The 15,696-nt window shown below is 42.8% G+C and overlaps 1 protein-coding gene across 2 annotated transcripts in view; it reads left to right on the forward strand.

Annotated features, from left to right (window-relative positions):
* The window catches only part of tjap1 (tight junction associated protein 1 (peripheral)), a 94,728-nt gene that overhangs the window by 60,951 nt on the left and 18,081 nt on the right, over positions 1-15,696 (forward strand). For both annotated transcript variants that reach the window (XM_072677640.1, XM_072677641.1), the window contains 2 exons: positions 2,032-2,193; positions 12,312-12,378. In XM_072677640.1, coding sequence (XP_072533741.1) covers positions 2,032-2,193; positions 12,312-12,378 — 229 coding nt within the window. The remainder of the gene's footprint in view (positions 1-2,031; positions 2,194-12,311; positions 12,379-15,696) is intronic.

Raw genomic sequence — 15,696 nt, forward strand, 5'->3', positions numbered from 1 at the left:
TTTTTTTTTTTTTTTTTTTTTTTTTGCACTATCACAGCCTGGCCAACTTGACCAAACACCTGAGCCACCTACACACATTGGCTGTTTTACAGTTACAGCCACTATACTGACTGTACACTGTACACTGACCGTAGCCCATCTGTTCCTGCACAGTTTGTCAGCCTCTCTAAGGGGCACTGTTAACCAGATATTATTTGGGTAATGAACCATTCTCAGCACAGCTATGACAGCTATGCTAGTGTATGTATGTACAGTACTGTGCAGTAAAGTTCTAGACCAATCCTCAGGGATAATTTTGAGTTGATTAGTTAGTAAAGTAGAGGAAAGTGGCAGTTTTCAAAGCTAGAGTTCAACAAATGACAAATACAGAGAATATGAGACCCCTAACATCCATGCAAGACCCGGTAGAACTCTCGCCATTGGATGCATCAGCACTTAACGCTTTCAACATTAAGAAAAGCAAACTCCATTCTTCTTTTTCTTTTAGAAAAATCCACATAGGTTTGTCTGTCCTTCTACTGTGAGCCGACGACTTTACACTGTAGGCCACTGTAGGTGTGGAGCTGACCAAGAAGCTCTTACTTGGAAAAGCAAAGAGACAAAACGATATATGCAAAGCTAAGTGCAGAAGCAGTAGAATGAACTGACCACTCCATTCTGAGTCTAGATCTCCTTGAAGGATCATCATTGAATGTGTTTGGGATGACTTGAATCCTGAGAAGCAGAAAATGCTCCACTTCTCGTGCTGTATTTGCATTACAGTGAAGCAAAGCCATTGCAGAGGAGTACTCTGTTCAGATGACCTGCATGAGAGAACGTCTGTGGAAACACACGGTTCTATGTTGGTCAATTTAATAACAACAAACCTTTAAGCTGCAAACCGATATACGGGTATAAAATATATACGATATACCTTATAAAAAGTGGACCTGTTCAAATGTACAGGGTGTGTACTTAATAAACTGGCTACTTGGAGAGATGGACCAGTGTAGAGAGCAGTGTCTACCCAGAGCCCGTGTGCTCTGTACTGAGGGAAGTGAGGAGAGAACCTTGTGGCGTGTAGCAGATGCATGGTGTCACATGACAACTGCCCTTGTCCACTCAACATGTAACCAGCTGCTCCCAGAACATAGTGCTTTCTCCACTGAACTCTCTCTCTCTCTCTCTCTCTCTCTCTCTCTCTCTCTCTCTCTCTCTCTCTCTCTCTCTCTCTACCATTCAGACACACCCACACACACGCGCACACAGACACACACAGACAGCAGAGCTTTTGTCTGCCTCCTAGTCAAATATTCCCACACCTGTGCAGCTAGCACTTGAGTCTCTCAACACCCACTCTTTTAATGTCTCACCAGTGGATGGTGGTCCGTCACAGAGCTGTTTTTTTATGGCTTGTTTAGCCTTTTCAGACGTAACGTTTCATTTCTTTTCTCTTTTTTACTTAGTTTTTGCTGTTTTCTGTTGTTGTCCCCCTCCATGTGAAGGGGTTTATGCACTAATGCACTTGCAGAGCTGTTTGTTCCCACAGATGAACATTTGTACCAAGTACCAAGATTGAACATGATAGAACTAGACAAAATCTTTTATCTCTTAAACTCTTAACCCAGGGGCGTCCGGTCTCCTCACAGAAGGGCCGATGTTACTGCAGGCTTTTTAATTCCAGCTAAAGAAAGCCTACGATCACACTGGCCCTGTGGCTGACTGGACACCCCTCCCTGCCTTAACCACTTCTTGTACTGCAGGCTGAGAGGATCAAGCTTGGGTCTGATCAATTCTTGAGCAGTAATCTGTCTATCCGGTGTCGGCCAGAGGAGGACGGAGTCCCCTTTTGAGTCTTGGTTGCTCTCAAGGTTTCGCCCTCTTGATCTGAGGGAGTTTTGCCCTTGCCACTGTCGCCACTGGCTGGCTTAGAAGAGGCTCAGACCCGGATCTCTGTAAAGCTGCTTTGCGACTGCATTTGTTGTAAAAAAAAAAACCTTTCTAGGTTCCTTTCTAGGTTTTAAATATTGCTCCTGTGCATTTTATTTCCAGGATCTTGCAACAGCAAAATGAAGACCTGCGCCGCCGTCTCACTCAAACGACCCACAAAATGGAGGCCATGGAGACGGAGTTTGAGACAAGTCGGCACTACATGCAGGCAGAGATGGGTCGAACCAGAGATGATCTGGAGAAGATGAGAGACAAGTTTAGAAGGTTAGTCTTCAGAGGGTTAGAATATTAGGACACCCCAATACACCTTTTTGTTATTTTTCATTCAGCAATATTGAAAGAGATGTCTTCTGTCTGAAATAATTAGTAAAATAGCATTTATTGCTACTTAAAAGTGGCTAAAATTAGAACCCGGTGCTGCACATCAGCTGCAGGTGATTAGAGCATGGTTAGGGGAGGGGATTTGGGGAGAGCCAGTCAGTTATTTAAACCTCATTTAGTTTGATTAATGTGATCCAAAGAGCTCTTCAACCTTCAGAAAGAGGCTTGGAGCGTTTAAGGTAAAGGTAAAGGTGCACGTATTTGTCACTGTACAGTGTACACTGTACAGCGAAATGTGTCCTCCGCATTTAACCCATCTGGTTGTGAACACACACTCACACACACACATGTGTTAGGGGCAGTGAGTACACACACACACCCAGAGCGGTGGGCAACCAACTCCAGCGCCCGGGGAGCAGAAAGGGTAAAGGGCCTTGCTCAAGGGCCCAACAGTGGCAGCTTGCCGAGCCCGGGAATCGAACCCACAACCCTGTTTAAAGGGTTTGAGAACATCTCAGAACACTTAGCAATGAGGCGTTCCACTGTCCGCTAAACAGTTTTACAACCTGTGCAACAACTGCTAACATGTCTAGGTCGGGCCGTCCTAGCAAGGTCAGCCCAACAGCAGATGCCCCAAGATGGGTAAAGAAGTTTCCAACGAACCCGAAAAGGTCATCACAGGATCTACAGGTAGATCTCGCCACAGTGGACGCCAAAGTACGTCAAAGCGTCTACCCTCAGAAAGACACTGCACAAGTTAGATTTTCATTGGAGGTGGCAAGTAAGGAAACCTGTGTTGTCAAAAAAAAAACATCAGGGAGTTGTGTAGGATGTTTGTAGGCCTCTGGAAATGCTTCGCATTAGGTGTTGGACCATTGCGAGGCCCTTAGTGAAGTCAGGTACTGATGTTGCATGATCAGTTTTGGATCACAAAAGTCACTTTAACTCATCCCTGAGGTATTAGAGGGTTCTCAATCACCCCAAAGAGTACACAGACCAATCCTGAGGTACTTTTCACCCTTTTATAATGCCTATAAATATGTCTTTGACCTGGTCCACAGTACAGGAGAACCAGGCCGATTTTGAGACAGCTTGGTTGACTATACTGTAGTGTGGTGTGTGTGTGTATAGTACGCTCTTTACATCTCTGATCTGATCACAGTTGTGGCAGTGGTGCCCAAATTTGGCAGTCCTGTACCCCTTTAGAAATCATACACCTGCTGCGTATCCCATTTTGCTGTGGCATACAAGTTTTGCCACCTTTGGTGAAAGTATCTGTCACTGTGAAAAGTTCACGATCTGATTTTTCAAAAGGCATAAAGTTAATGATGCCTTGATTTGACCTTTTAAGCAATATTACTGCATAGACAACCCTGCATAGACAGTCCTTAGCAACACCCACTTTGGCAAGCATCACAGCTTGTGAACGCTTTTTTTTTTGGTTTGTTTTTTTTTGTAGGAGCTAAAGGTCTTTCAGTTCTTGTTTGGGGGGTTTCTGCCCATTTTTTGTTGCAGAAGATTTGTGAGATTCTTGGGCTGTCTTGTCATGCACTGCACTTTCGAGGTCTGCGCACAGATTTATTGATGATGTTTTGGTTGAGTTTCAGAACAATGGCAAAACCTTCAGCTTGCACCTCTTGAGGTAGTCCATTGTGGATTTTGAGGTGTTTTTAGGATCATTATTTTGCTGTAGAAGGCATTATTTTTTATCCTCAGACAGTGTGAGATTTTCTTTCTGAATTTGCTGGTATTACTGCATGACTACATTCTTACCTCTACCAGTGAAATGTTCCTTGTGCCACTGGCTGCAACACTAGTCCAAAGCATGAGCGATCCACTCCCCATGCTTAACAGTTGGAGAGGTGTTCCCTTCGATTCCATATCTTTGCTTATTTTAGACAAAGATTCTAGGTTAACACAGGACCCATGTTCTGAAGGCATCAGGCTCATTTAGATATTCCTTTAAAAACGTTTGATGGCTCTTCCATGTCATATTTGTTGCGCTATTTTTGTATCGCTGCACAGTAGAACAGAGCGCCAACTGTGCTGAACACCGGCCCTCCACAATGAATAGAAAGCTGCACTGCAGAAAACTACTTCTATACTGTTACACCGCGGTAAAGGAAATGGGTCGTCACACAGGTCTGAGAGCTCTGAAAGATGGTGATGGTGATAGAAAAGAAACCAATAATAGCCATAGGAGTTATTAGTCAATTCATCGAATAGTGGGTAGGTTAACTGGTTAGAGCCATAATTGTTAGTTGCAGCCCTGTGGTTATTTAGTGGAGCATGGGGCTAGTGCTTGAAATGGCTGTGTGAAATCATTTCATATCAATGTTTTAGGTCTTTTTGAATGTGGGAGATTCTGCCTTAAGGGCAGTCCCATCTTCGCCCCGCTCGCACCGTCACTCACAGTTACAGTCACAACACAGTGGGCTTGAGGAGCTGCCAGACCATTTGTCTTTCTCAGTATTTCGATGATGAATCATAACTTCTTGAGACATTAATGCGGCCTGTCAGTTACAGACTACGCCGTCTGTTGCAGAGTCTATTTTTCTCCCACCCCGCGCCCCCCCGTCCCCTTTCTGCTATTGCTGGGTTAAATTTGCTGGCATTATTTTAGGAATACATTTCTTCTCTTATGTATTCAGGTTATTTATTTAATATATATGTATTTTATTTAAAAATGGTATCCCCAATTTAAGCCATTTTAAATAATATTGCACGCAATGCACCTGTACACTGGAACACCCACCACATCAATTTGTATGTGATATTTATAACTGCACATTCAAAAATGCAGCTGGCTGGCTTCACCTGTGACTTCTAAAAGTCTCGTGCTTTCAGGGCTCAAGTAAGCAGCGATTTTGAGGTGCTAAAGCTCAAATAATTTGCTCAACTAATTTACTAGTTTTGTTACAAGTACAAAACAGACTGCAGTGCTCTGTGTGTGTTCTGGTGTTAATTGGTGTGCATGCTGGGGGATTGAAGGAGGTTGAAGCTATTATGCTGATAATATAATAAGGTGATGCAGTAATGATCATTACACACTCTTGGTTTTCTAAATAAAAAAGAACTTACAGAGAGCAGGAGCAAATATACATTTACAAAGCCACTGCTTTTCTTAACTCTTCCTAGTGTATAATCAGATTAAAAGTGAGTGCATGAAGTGAGCTCCAGATAGCTGTATGTATTAATTGATACACAGGCCTATTGAATTGGGAGGCTCGTATTGAATAATGGAGTAGATTTTTTATTGTAGTGCTGCACTTGTTTTAAAGGTGCCATAGAATTGATTTGCTGAGTATTACAAGTATAAATAGTAAGTATGTGAGCTTTGGTTGGGGCAAAAGATCCTCAGATGCGGTTTTACAAGCCAATTAACAACTGTTATTTTGCCTTAGAATGAAACCTGCAGATTTTTCTGTTATGATCGACTCATGAACAAAATGATTAGCTCTCCTTTCATTGGTCACCGCAACGGATCACAGTAGCCGTCTAGCCTTGCTTAGTACTGTAGCAAGAAAATTGTAAATCTTACCGAGTAGTGTTGTGGTCACCTTCTGTCCCCTTGGCATGATTTGTGGTTAGCTAGCCTAGCTGAAGAAATTGTAACCGGTCAGGTGGCTTAACGTTTAGGCTAGCGGTCTTCGGGACACTCCCGTAGCCCTTATGTTCAGCTTTGTAAGGCTTTCACTAGTGGGCTGGGGATATGTACATTTTTAGGGATGTAAATATAATGAGTCAATACTATTACGTAACAGTTTTGGGGGTTTGGAGTTGACCTGTTTTGCAAATTTGTTTCGGTAATGTCGGAGTTTTTTTCAATAACAAGAAAACAGTGTATGAGGTTCATGGTGTTTCAGTTCCATATGGCGAAGGTAAATCCGGTTTTCCATCCTAGGACATCTTTTAAAATCCCCCAAAGGCTCAGCTCAGCCATTTATATTATTTACAGAAAGGTGTCATTATATATTTCTTTATTTATTTATTATATATACAGTGGTGAAAAAAGTATTTAGTCAGTCACCAATTGTGCAAGTTCTCCCACTTAAAAAAATGAGAGAGGCCAGTAATTGACATCATAAGTAGACCTCAACTATGAGAGACAAAATGAGAAAAAAAAATCAGAAAATCACATTGTCTGATTTTTAAAGAATTTATTTGCAAATAATGGTGGAAAATAAGTATTTGGTCACATACAAACAAGCAAGATTTCTGGCTGTCACAGACCTGTAACTTCTTCTTTAAGAGGCTTCTCTGTCCTCCATTACCTGTATTAATGACACCTGTTTGAACTCGTTAACAGTATAAAAGACACCTGCCCACAACCTCAAACAGGCACACTCCAAACTCCACTATGGTGAAGACCAAAGAGCTGTCAAAGGACACCAGAAACAAAATTGTAGACCTGCACCAGGCTGGGAAGACTGAATCTGCAATAGGCAGCAGCTTGGTGTGAAGAAATCTACTGTGGGAGCAATAATCAGAAAATGAGAGACCTACAAGACCACTGCTAATCTCCCTCGATCAGGGGCTCCACGCAAGATCTCAGCCCGTGGGGTCAAAATGATCACAAGAACAGTGAGCAAAAATCCCAGAACCACACGGGGGGACCTAGTGAATGACCTGCAGAAAGCTGGGACCAACGCTACAAAGGCTACCGTCAGTAACGCACTACGCCGCCAGGGAATCTTGCAGTGCCAGACGTGTTCCCCTGCTTAAGCCAGTACATATCCGGGCGCGTCTGAAGTTTGCTAGAGAGCATTTGGATGTTCTGGAAGAGTATTGGGAGAATGTCTTATGGTCAGATGAAACCAAAGTAGAACTGTTTGGTACAAACACAACTCGTTGTGTTAGGAGGAGAGTGAATGCTGAGTTGCATCCAAAGAACACCATACCAACTGTGAAGCATGGGGGTGGCAACATCATGCTTTGGGGCTGTTTCTCTGCAAAGGGACTAGGACGACTGGTCCGTGTACATGAAAGAATGAATGGGGCCATGTATTGTGAGATTTTAAATGCAAACCTCCTTCCATCAGCAAGGGCATTGAAGATGAAACGTGGCTGGGTCTTTCAGCATGACAATGATTCCAAGCACACTGCCAGGGCAACAAAGGAGTGGCTTCGTAAGAAGCATTTCAAGGTCCTGGAGTGGCCTAGCCAGTCTCCAGATATCAACCCCATAGAAAACCTTTGGAGGGAGTTGAAAGTCTGTGTTGCCCGCCGACAGCCCCAAAACATCACTGCTCTAGAGGGGATCTGCATGGAGGAATGGGCCAACATACCAGCCACGGTGTGTGCCAACCTTGTGAAGACTTACAGTAAACGTTTGACCTCCGTCATTGCCAACAAAGGATATATAACAAAGTATTGAGATGAGCTTTTATTATTGACCAAATACTTATTTTCCACCATAATTTGCAAATAAATTCTTTAAAAATCAGACAATGTGATTTTCAGAATTTGAGGTCTACCTATGATGTCAATTACAGGCCTCTCTCATCTTTTTAAGTGGGAGAACTTGCACAATTGGTGACTGACTAAATACTTTTTTCCCCCCACTGTGTATATCATTATTTTTATTTATGTAATATTATCACTGTAATTTCCAGTGCATCGCTAGCAGTTGGGTGCTACATCTAGAGTTATTTAGACCTCTTTAGCTCTGTCTGTGTCGACTCTGGTTTTCCTGATCTCGGGATTGAGCCCCGAGCATCCAGCCTGACTTGCGCTGGTTCAGAACGGATGTTCCACTGGCTTTCTCAGACTGGGGCTCCTTGATTGAGTCAGTGTCTAGTTCTGTTGCAATCATGCCTGTCTTTATTTCCAATCAGAACGCGTTTCCATCTCGCCTGGTCCTTGATGGAAACCGAATTCAATTACCCTGCATTCCTCCCGTCCTAAATCGGCCACTGCAACGCAGCTCCCGTTTCATTTCCCCTCTTCCACGCCCCGAACCTCAGTTGCCATCTTAGCTAATAGTCTAATTGGATAACAATCAGTTAATGACTGTGGGCCTCCCAGTGTGTGCCTCCGCGTCGGTTGATGTGGTGTGAGATTGTTGTGCAGACACACACACGCACACACACACACACACACTGGAGCAGATGCAGCTGTAGACAGAATTATTCTGTTCCTTTATCTGTTCCTTGATTCACTTGTTCCGTCTGTGGTTTATCTGTGCTTCATCATCCTCGCCTCACCTCTGAGGAGCTGATTTAGCGTGCCCCTGCCCCGGGACCCTTCAGATGGAAATTTGTCTCTATTGCAGGATGGTCATCGAATGGTGGTAATTACTGAACACATTCTGCATTCCACCAGCAAGTGCAGTGTGATCTGTTCTATTATGCAGCGCGAGTTTATGACTGCACTCAGCGGGGAATCAGCGGGACTCGCTAATGAATTGATTTCATTTTAATTGTTACGGAATGAGAGTACCCCTAATAATCTCTCCTGACAGTAAAGTGATATTGATCAGAGGGAAAGAGGGGAAGCGTCCTCTGTTTCGGCTGGGAAACAGTCTCATGTGAACCCATAATCTTCATCAGTGTGAATCGTGTATTGATATTTATGGCCCTAATTAAACGTTTTATGTAAAAGAACCTTGGTGATTATCTACGGGGTGTGATGTGGTGATATGTGCAGTGTCTGTGAGGCAGAGTTGCTGTTGTCTGTGGCCATTTTGCCTGAAAACTGGGGCAAGGTTATGTTGGTTGAGTTGCTGTTTGTAATATCATGTGGCCAATTAATCAATACGCCTGATTGCCTGAGGCTCCGGCCAGCATGACAAGTTTTCACGTAAGCACAGTCACATGCCTACTCATTCTCGTCACTGGGAAGTAACTGGCTCCACATATGGCTTGCAGTCAGACACGCAAGTGCACAGTAACATGCTGCCTCAGTCGTTAGTCGTTTAGTCCCCTTTGCAGCTTTTCAGCAGTCGGACAGTGTTTAAAATTAAGCATTGCACTGTTTAGCCATGACATTAAAACCACTGACGGGTAAAGGGAATACCATTTGATCATCTTGCTACAACATCTGCATCTGTGAAGGGGTGGGAAATTCATATTAGGCAGCAAGTGAACAGTCGGGTAGGCTGGTAAAATGGGGCCAGGGCCAACTTGGGATAGCTAGACAGCTGGGTCAGAGCATCTCCTAAACATCAAGCAGGTAGTATGTGGTGTTCCTGGTGTGCAGTGCTCATTACCTACCAAACATGCACCAAGGAACCAACTGCACGGACATTGATGCCCAAGCTTTCATGGATGACCGTGGGGAGGGGTCTGACGTAACGGAGAAGCTACTATAGCACGTAATTGTTGAAACGTTAATGCTGGCTATGATCAAAATGTCCGAAATGTCGAGTGTCCGAGTGCCAGTGCTGACCCCTGAGCGCTGCTGGAAGTGCCTGTAATGGGCATGTGAGCCTCGGAAACTGGGCCATGGAAGAAGGTGACCTGGTGTACTGGATCACTTTTTCTTTTATTTACACGATGTGGACCACCGATTGTATATCCATTGCTTACCTGGGGAACAAAAAGTACCATGATGCATTATGGGAAGAAAAGCCAGCAAAAGAAGTGTGATGCTACAACCAGTATTCTGCTGGGAGGCCTGGGAGACCTGACGTTTATGTGGATGTTGTCGCAACGCCTGGTTTGAGGAACTTGACCTTCAAATTCCTCAGATATTAGGCCGATTGAGCATTTGCGGGATGTGCCGGACAAACAAGTCTGATCTATTGAGGCCCCACCTTGAAACTTGCAGGACTTGCCAGGATCTGCTGCTAACCTCTTCTGAAGTCTCTTCTGGTGCCTTCAAGTCCATGCCTTAAGGGGGTCAGAACTGTTCTGGTGACACTAGGGCAGGTGTGTTTAATGTTATGGCTTATCTGAGTAAGCTTGTCCTTGAACACGATTCTCGACAGCTTTATAAAGCAGGTAATATGAAAGGCATCTGGTTGAACTGGAATCTAGAGGCATTCGTTCTAATGTGACATGAATACATTTAAAATTATGTAGGCAGCCATAGGTAATAGATTGTCATTGTAACAGGAATGTACTCCAGCCCTGAGTGCATCTCCATGGCCCTCACAGTCGTCTCTTATGCACTGTGCTTATTCTGATGGGCTCCAATTATCTGTGGAAATGCAGTGAGTGAACACTGGATGCCTGGCCTGTGAGTCGTCGCATAATACATGCTGGGAAATGAAATTTACAGCTCTTGTGACTGTGAAAATAATTTTAGGTGGCTGTGAGAACCCAAGAGGGAGGCGAGAAATAATGAATAATATCCTAATGGAAATGTGCAGAACCTGCATGGCTCCCCCTCTTCAATCTTTTACTGGCATTCTCTCTTTACTAGACCTGTTGAAAATCACTTGTAGTGAAAGGTTAATGATTTTGTTGTAGAAATTACATGATTCATGATTTTTTTTCCTTTGCTATAAACATGGATTTTTGATTTACCAGCTATTTTTAATTAAAGCACTTCACTCAAGATGGTCATCTAAAAGAACTATTCTCAACCTGCACAAACACTCCACTGGCCCACAGGAGGAAATGCAGAGTGAGTCAGTCAGCCGCTGCTGAAATGGTACTTATAGTTGATCGCATGATTATGGCCGTTTCGGAGTAGTGGGTAAAAAATGTCAGGTCGAGCAAAAACATATATATTGTTTTGTTTTGTTTTGATGTTTTACAGCCATGGTTCTCAAAGTGGGGTCTTTGACATGGTAGTAAATAAATAAATAAATAAATATTGTGGACCTCCCAACATATGCTCCCAATATAAGCATACCTCCCAATATAACAACCAAATAAAACACTAAAAATCTCACTTCACTACACTCATCACACTGTGGATAAAGAATAAGCCTAAATAAATTAAAAAAAAAAGAAAATTATGACATTGATAGATGATATTCAATTTTTGTGTACTGCTAAAAAAGATCTGTGTCCCAAAACTCAGACATCAGCTCAGCAAACTGGAAAAAGCTAAAAGTTGAGAAGAGCAGTAATGCAGTTCCACTAAATAGTCTAAAATGTAAAGACTTGGATTATAAATTAAGTCCATGAGGGTCTGTCAGTTATCACCCACCTTCCTCAACATAAAGGGGTGACCTGTAAAACAAGCCAAAATTAGTAGTAAAAGTATCTCAGGAAGAGGAGGGGGAGGCAGAACCTGTACTAGGGCTAGATCATATTCATTTGAGCATATTTCACGTGCAGCCATGGAGGTGGTGTCTGTTGTTACCACTGAATGATGGGTGGTGGTGAGGATGGGTGCGAAAGGAAAATGCTCTATGCTTTAATATTGGTTGATATCAATTTTTTTTTTTTACTAATCTTATAGCTGGCAAATACATAAAATTAGATTTTAAACATCTTCCTAACTCCTTCCTAACATTAAACTCCTTCCTAACTCGTTCCTAACATTATGTGGCTACTGCCAGAAATGCATGTATGGTACAGGTACGTTGTAGCCCTCCCAGGGCACAAACAACATCATTTACCCTCAGTGGTACAACCTGGTCCAGTCCAGTTTTTTGGTAGTGTATGATATTTCAGGATAGATTTATTTCAGAATTCGCTCCCTTTGATGGTTTGCCAGTATAAAGCTGATGCTGATACTGGAGACTGCCACTATCTGTACTTCATTGTGTGTTAGGGAAGGGCTGCCCATTTGTTCCTTGGGGAGAGAAGGGGAAATACCTGGGCCTCTTTCCCCTTCTTCTCTTACCTGCCCTTCACAGCATAGCTGCTTTATACAGAGCTACTTCAATAAGGCCTTATTAAATGGAAGCCATCCTGGCAGTTTGCAGTACTCCTCCTTTTTTTCTAAATCCAAGATGTCAAGACTACTGAAAGATTAAGTGGAAAACGATGAAATAGGTAAATTAATACAGTGGATGAAGTGGAGTGTTCTGTGTAGCTGAATGGCTTTATTACTCGGTGGTACAGCACCTGAGCAGATGCAGTAAGATACTGAGGATGAGCTTGGTGTTGCACATTGTATGCAGTATTCATTATATATTTGTGTTTGTGTTTCCCCTACAGACTGCAAAACAGCTACACAGCCTCACAGAGAGCTAATCAGGACCTGGAAGAGAAGCTACATGCCTTGGTAACCGTTCATTTTTTTTATTTTTTATTTTTATTTATTTATTTATTTATTTTTTTACCCCTTAACCCTCTCTCGCCATTCATTTTCATGACTGATGTCTTTCATTAACTTTGTTTGTGTTGTTCGCTGTAATGAATAGATATGCAGCGGGTTTCTAATGAGTCGGGCCTTTGTCTCACTTAGTGCCACTGAGATCAGATTAGGCTCTGAGAGTGACGTGTTTTTAACAGAGTGTCATATGGTGCCCTTTACATCGTACCCCAGACAGCCTGCTGCTTTATTACTGGGATCTATGTAACCCGCTCAACGCAGCTATACAGCTACTATGTCTAAGCTTGCAAATATAGATGAGGGTAATTGCCTCCTGTTAAAGCCAGTGGGGGAACAGTAATGGTTGTAGAAATTGCCAGGCAGCATGGAAGCCCCCTGTCCCTGCGTAGGAGTAAAGGGTGTTGATGTTTAGACACGCATAGGAGCCATATTAAATGAATGGTAGTGCCTTTTCCTGTGGAGTTACATTCTTCATAAGCTGAGGTTAAGCTCCAATCAAAATCTTATAGGGACACATGAGGAACATGGCTGACTGTAAATGATCACGCCCGTGATCCATACAGGTGTTTATCCATGTTACTGTTAGGTTTACTGTCGGGGAACATTTTTTTCCAGGTATTTCAGTTAGCTTTTGTATTGATATTACAAAAGGACCAAAGTAGACACACTTTCTTATAGCATCTTGTCCACCTTTCCTTCAGCAACGATATTCTGATTCGTATTCATTGTAATTTTCTCTAGATGTCTTCTTATAGACTTTGGACCCCTTAAATAGCACAGGCCACCCTGTGGCCACCTAATTTTTCATTCCTAGAGTCGCTCCTGCCCACCTCAATTATATTTTGAGGTCCAGTCACAGTAAACAGAGGCAGATGTACTGCTTCCTCTTCAGGAAAACAATCGATCCTCCAAAATCAAATGTCAAGTGCCATGCTTGACCACGCATGGCTGTGGTCTGCTTGTCCGAGCGGATAACTCTGACAGATCTGTCAGGTTAGCCTCTAATTGAATTAAGTCCCGTCTGTCTCATCAAGGCTTTGAAGACTGACAAATCTTGGTTTTCTGAATTGGAAATAATCAGTCACATGAGGCTAATGAGGCAGTGCGTTTTTAAAGCCTCTGATATTCTTCACAAGGCGCCTCTAGACTCTATTGTGCTGGGCAGCAGTTCCCCATTTCCTAATGCCAGAACAGGTGATTGATTACCGCCTTTGCTGGAATGGTTTTACATCCCATTAATGGTAGTGTCGGATAGACCTGAGTCAGCACGAGCGGCTCCAGTTGTGATGACGTTGAGGTTGTGATTTAATAGGCAGCTCAGGGCTATTGAAATATTTGTAAAGCACGCTGTGAAGCCAGCACACATCCTGCAAAATATTTATCAGAACTGCTGGTATTTATCAGGATTTACTGTTAAGTGCTTCGAAGGTTTTCTGACTGATGAGGGACAGGAGGTTCGAAGCCTACACAATTTGTACGTCCTTCGTCCTTTCAGTGCCATTCAAATGCTAATGTAATCAAACCTCTTTGGAGTGAAATGTGCTAAAGTGACTCTCAGATCACAAGACTTTACATGCCCATCCCTCTAAGGCAGTCTGCAAAATCACCCCTAGTGAGCCGTTGTGTTGGACGTCTTTTAATATCAAGGGCAGGCACCATGCCATTTTCATTTCAGGCCGTATACCCCACACACATTCTGTTCAAGGCTATCTGTGCATTGGTATGAACCGTTATCGACGCCTAAGGGAAGTAAGGTTTTGTGAAGTCTTTGTTATTAATATGTACTGCATGTGTAAGTCATAGGAAGTGTTAAATGATTGAAAAGCATTGTTACAATAAACACAGTTAAACAGTAACAGTAGATAAATGCAGGAATATAAATGCATGTCAATTGTCAACACTGGGCTTCCTTGAGGAGTACTATGGAAATTAGGCTGTACAGTTGCAATTGAAATGATTCAACTCCCATTGCAAATTTAGGCAAATTAGCCAAATGCAATTTTCAGCCGTGTACACCAATCAAACAAGACCAATTTAAATATCTCAACACAACAAATAGAGCAAGTGTTTCTCTAAATTCAACACAAAATGCCACTTTTTATGACCACTGCAGTCTCAGAGTTATACAACCCCTTCCTGACCAGCATCTTGAGTACTTTGTAGAGCAGCCTTCTGCTGTTATGACCTGCAAAACATGATCCACAGCCAGACACCAGCTTTCTGCAGAGTTCTTGACCAATCATAGCCCATTCCTCATGGACAATGGCCTCCAGTTCACTAATACACACACCTTCTACAAATCGCACCAAAGATTTTCTATGGGGTTCAATTCAGGTAACTGTGATGACCAGTCCAGAATCTTCCAGGACTTCTTCTGAAATCAAGCCTTGGTAGATTTTTTGAGGTATGCTTGGGACCATTGTCATGTGGAGGCAAAGCAAGCAGCCCCAGAGCATCACTTGACAAAGCGATGGCCATGCTTCACTGTAGGCGGTGTGATCTTTTCAGAGAATGCTTCAATAGTCCTTCTCTAGACATACCACTGATCCACAGGCCTGAAAAGTTCTAGTTTTGTTTCACCACTGCACAGAACAGAATCCTAAAACCTCTGAAGCTTATTTATTTGGTCTTGATAGGATTCAGATTGGAGTAGAGGTGTCGATGCATGGAGACCGTTTAGTGTGCGCCTTACTGTCCTCGGGAATCCGGTGGCAGCTGTAGATAGCTTCCTCTTTCTGGTACCTCCAGGTAGTGTACCCAGTGTTTCTTGTAAACTGTGCTTTCAGCTCTCTATCTCTAGGAAGGTGCTTTGCTCTCTTTTTTGTATCGTTTTCTTTGTTTGTGAAGGCACTGATCTCTTCTGAACTTTTGTTCTCTTTAGTTGACCATATTTCTTACATGCAATCAAACCTAAGACAACAAACTCTAAGCCAATCTAGATATTAGATGTGTTTTATCTCGGGCACACCTGATGTAGCTAATGAAGCCCTTGGCTTGCCACCAGATTTGGAAATGTGCACTCTTATGTAGGATTCTATTTAGGAGATTAGAGTAATTCTCAGACTGCAGTGGTCATTAATAGTGGTATTTTGTGTTGAATTTAGAGAAGGCACTTTGTTGTTTGATTGGTTTATTGCAAACAGCTACAAACAAGTCTGTATGTTTGTCATACAAGTAGGTATTTTTCTTCTGTACAGGCTCACCATCAGAGGGTACGGTACCTGAATTCCAGTTTTACACTATTGCATCTCTTATTAGTGTCTCCTG

This window comes from Salminus brasiliensis, chromosome 4 (assembly GCF_030463535.1).
Source record: "Salminus brasiliensis chromosome 4, fSalBra1.hap2, whole genome shotgun sequence".
Lineage (NCBI taxonomy): Eukaryota > Metazoa > Chordata > Actinopteri > Characiformes > Bryconidae > Salminus > Salminus brasiliensis.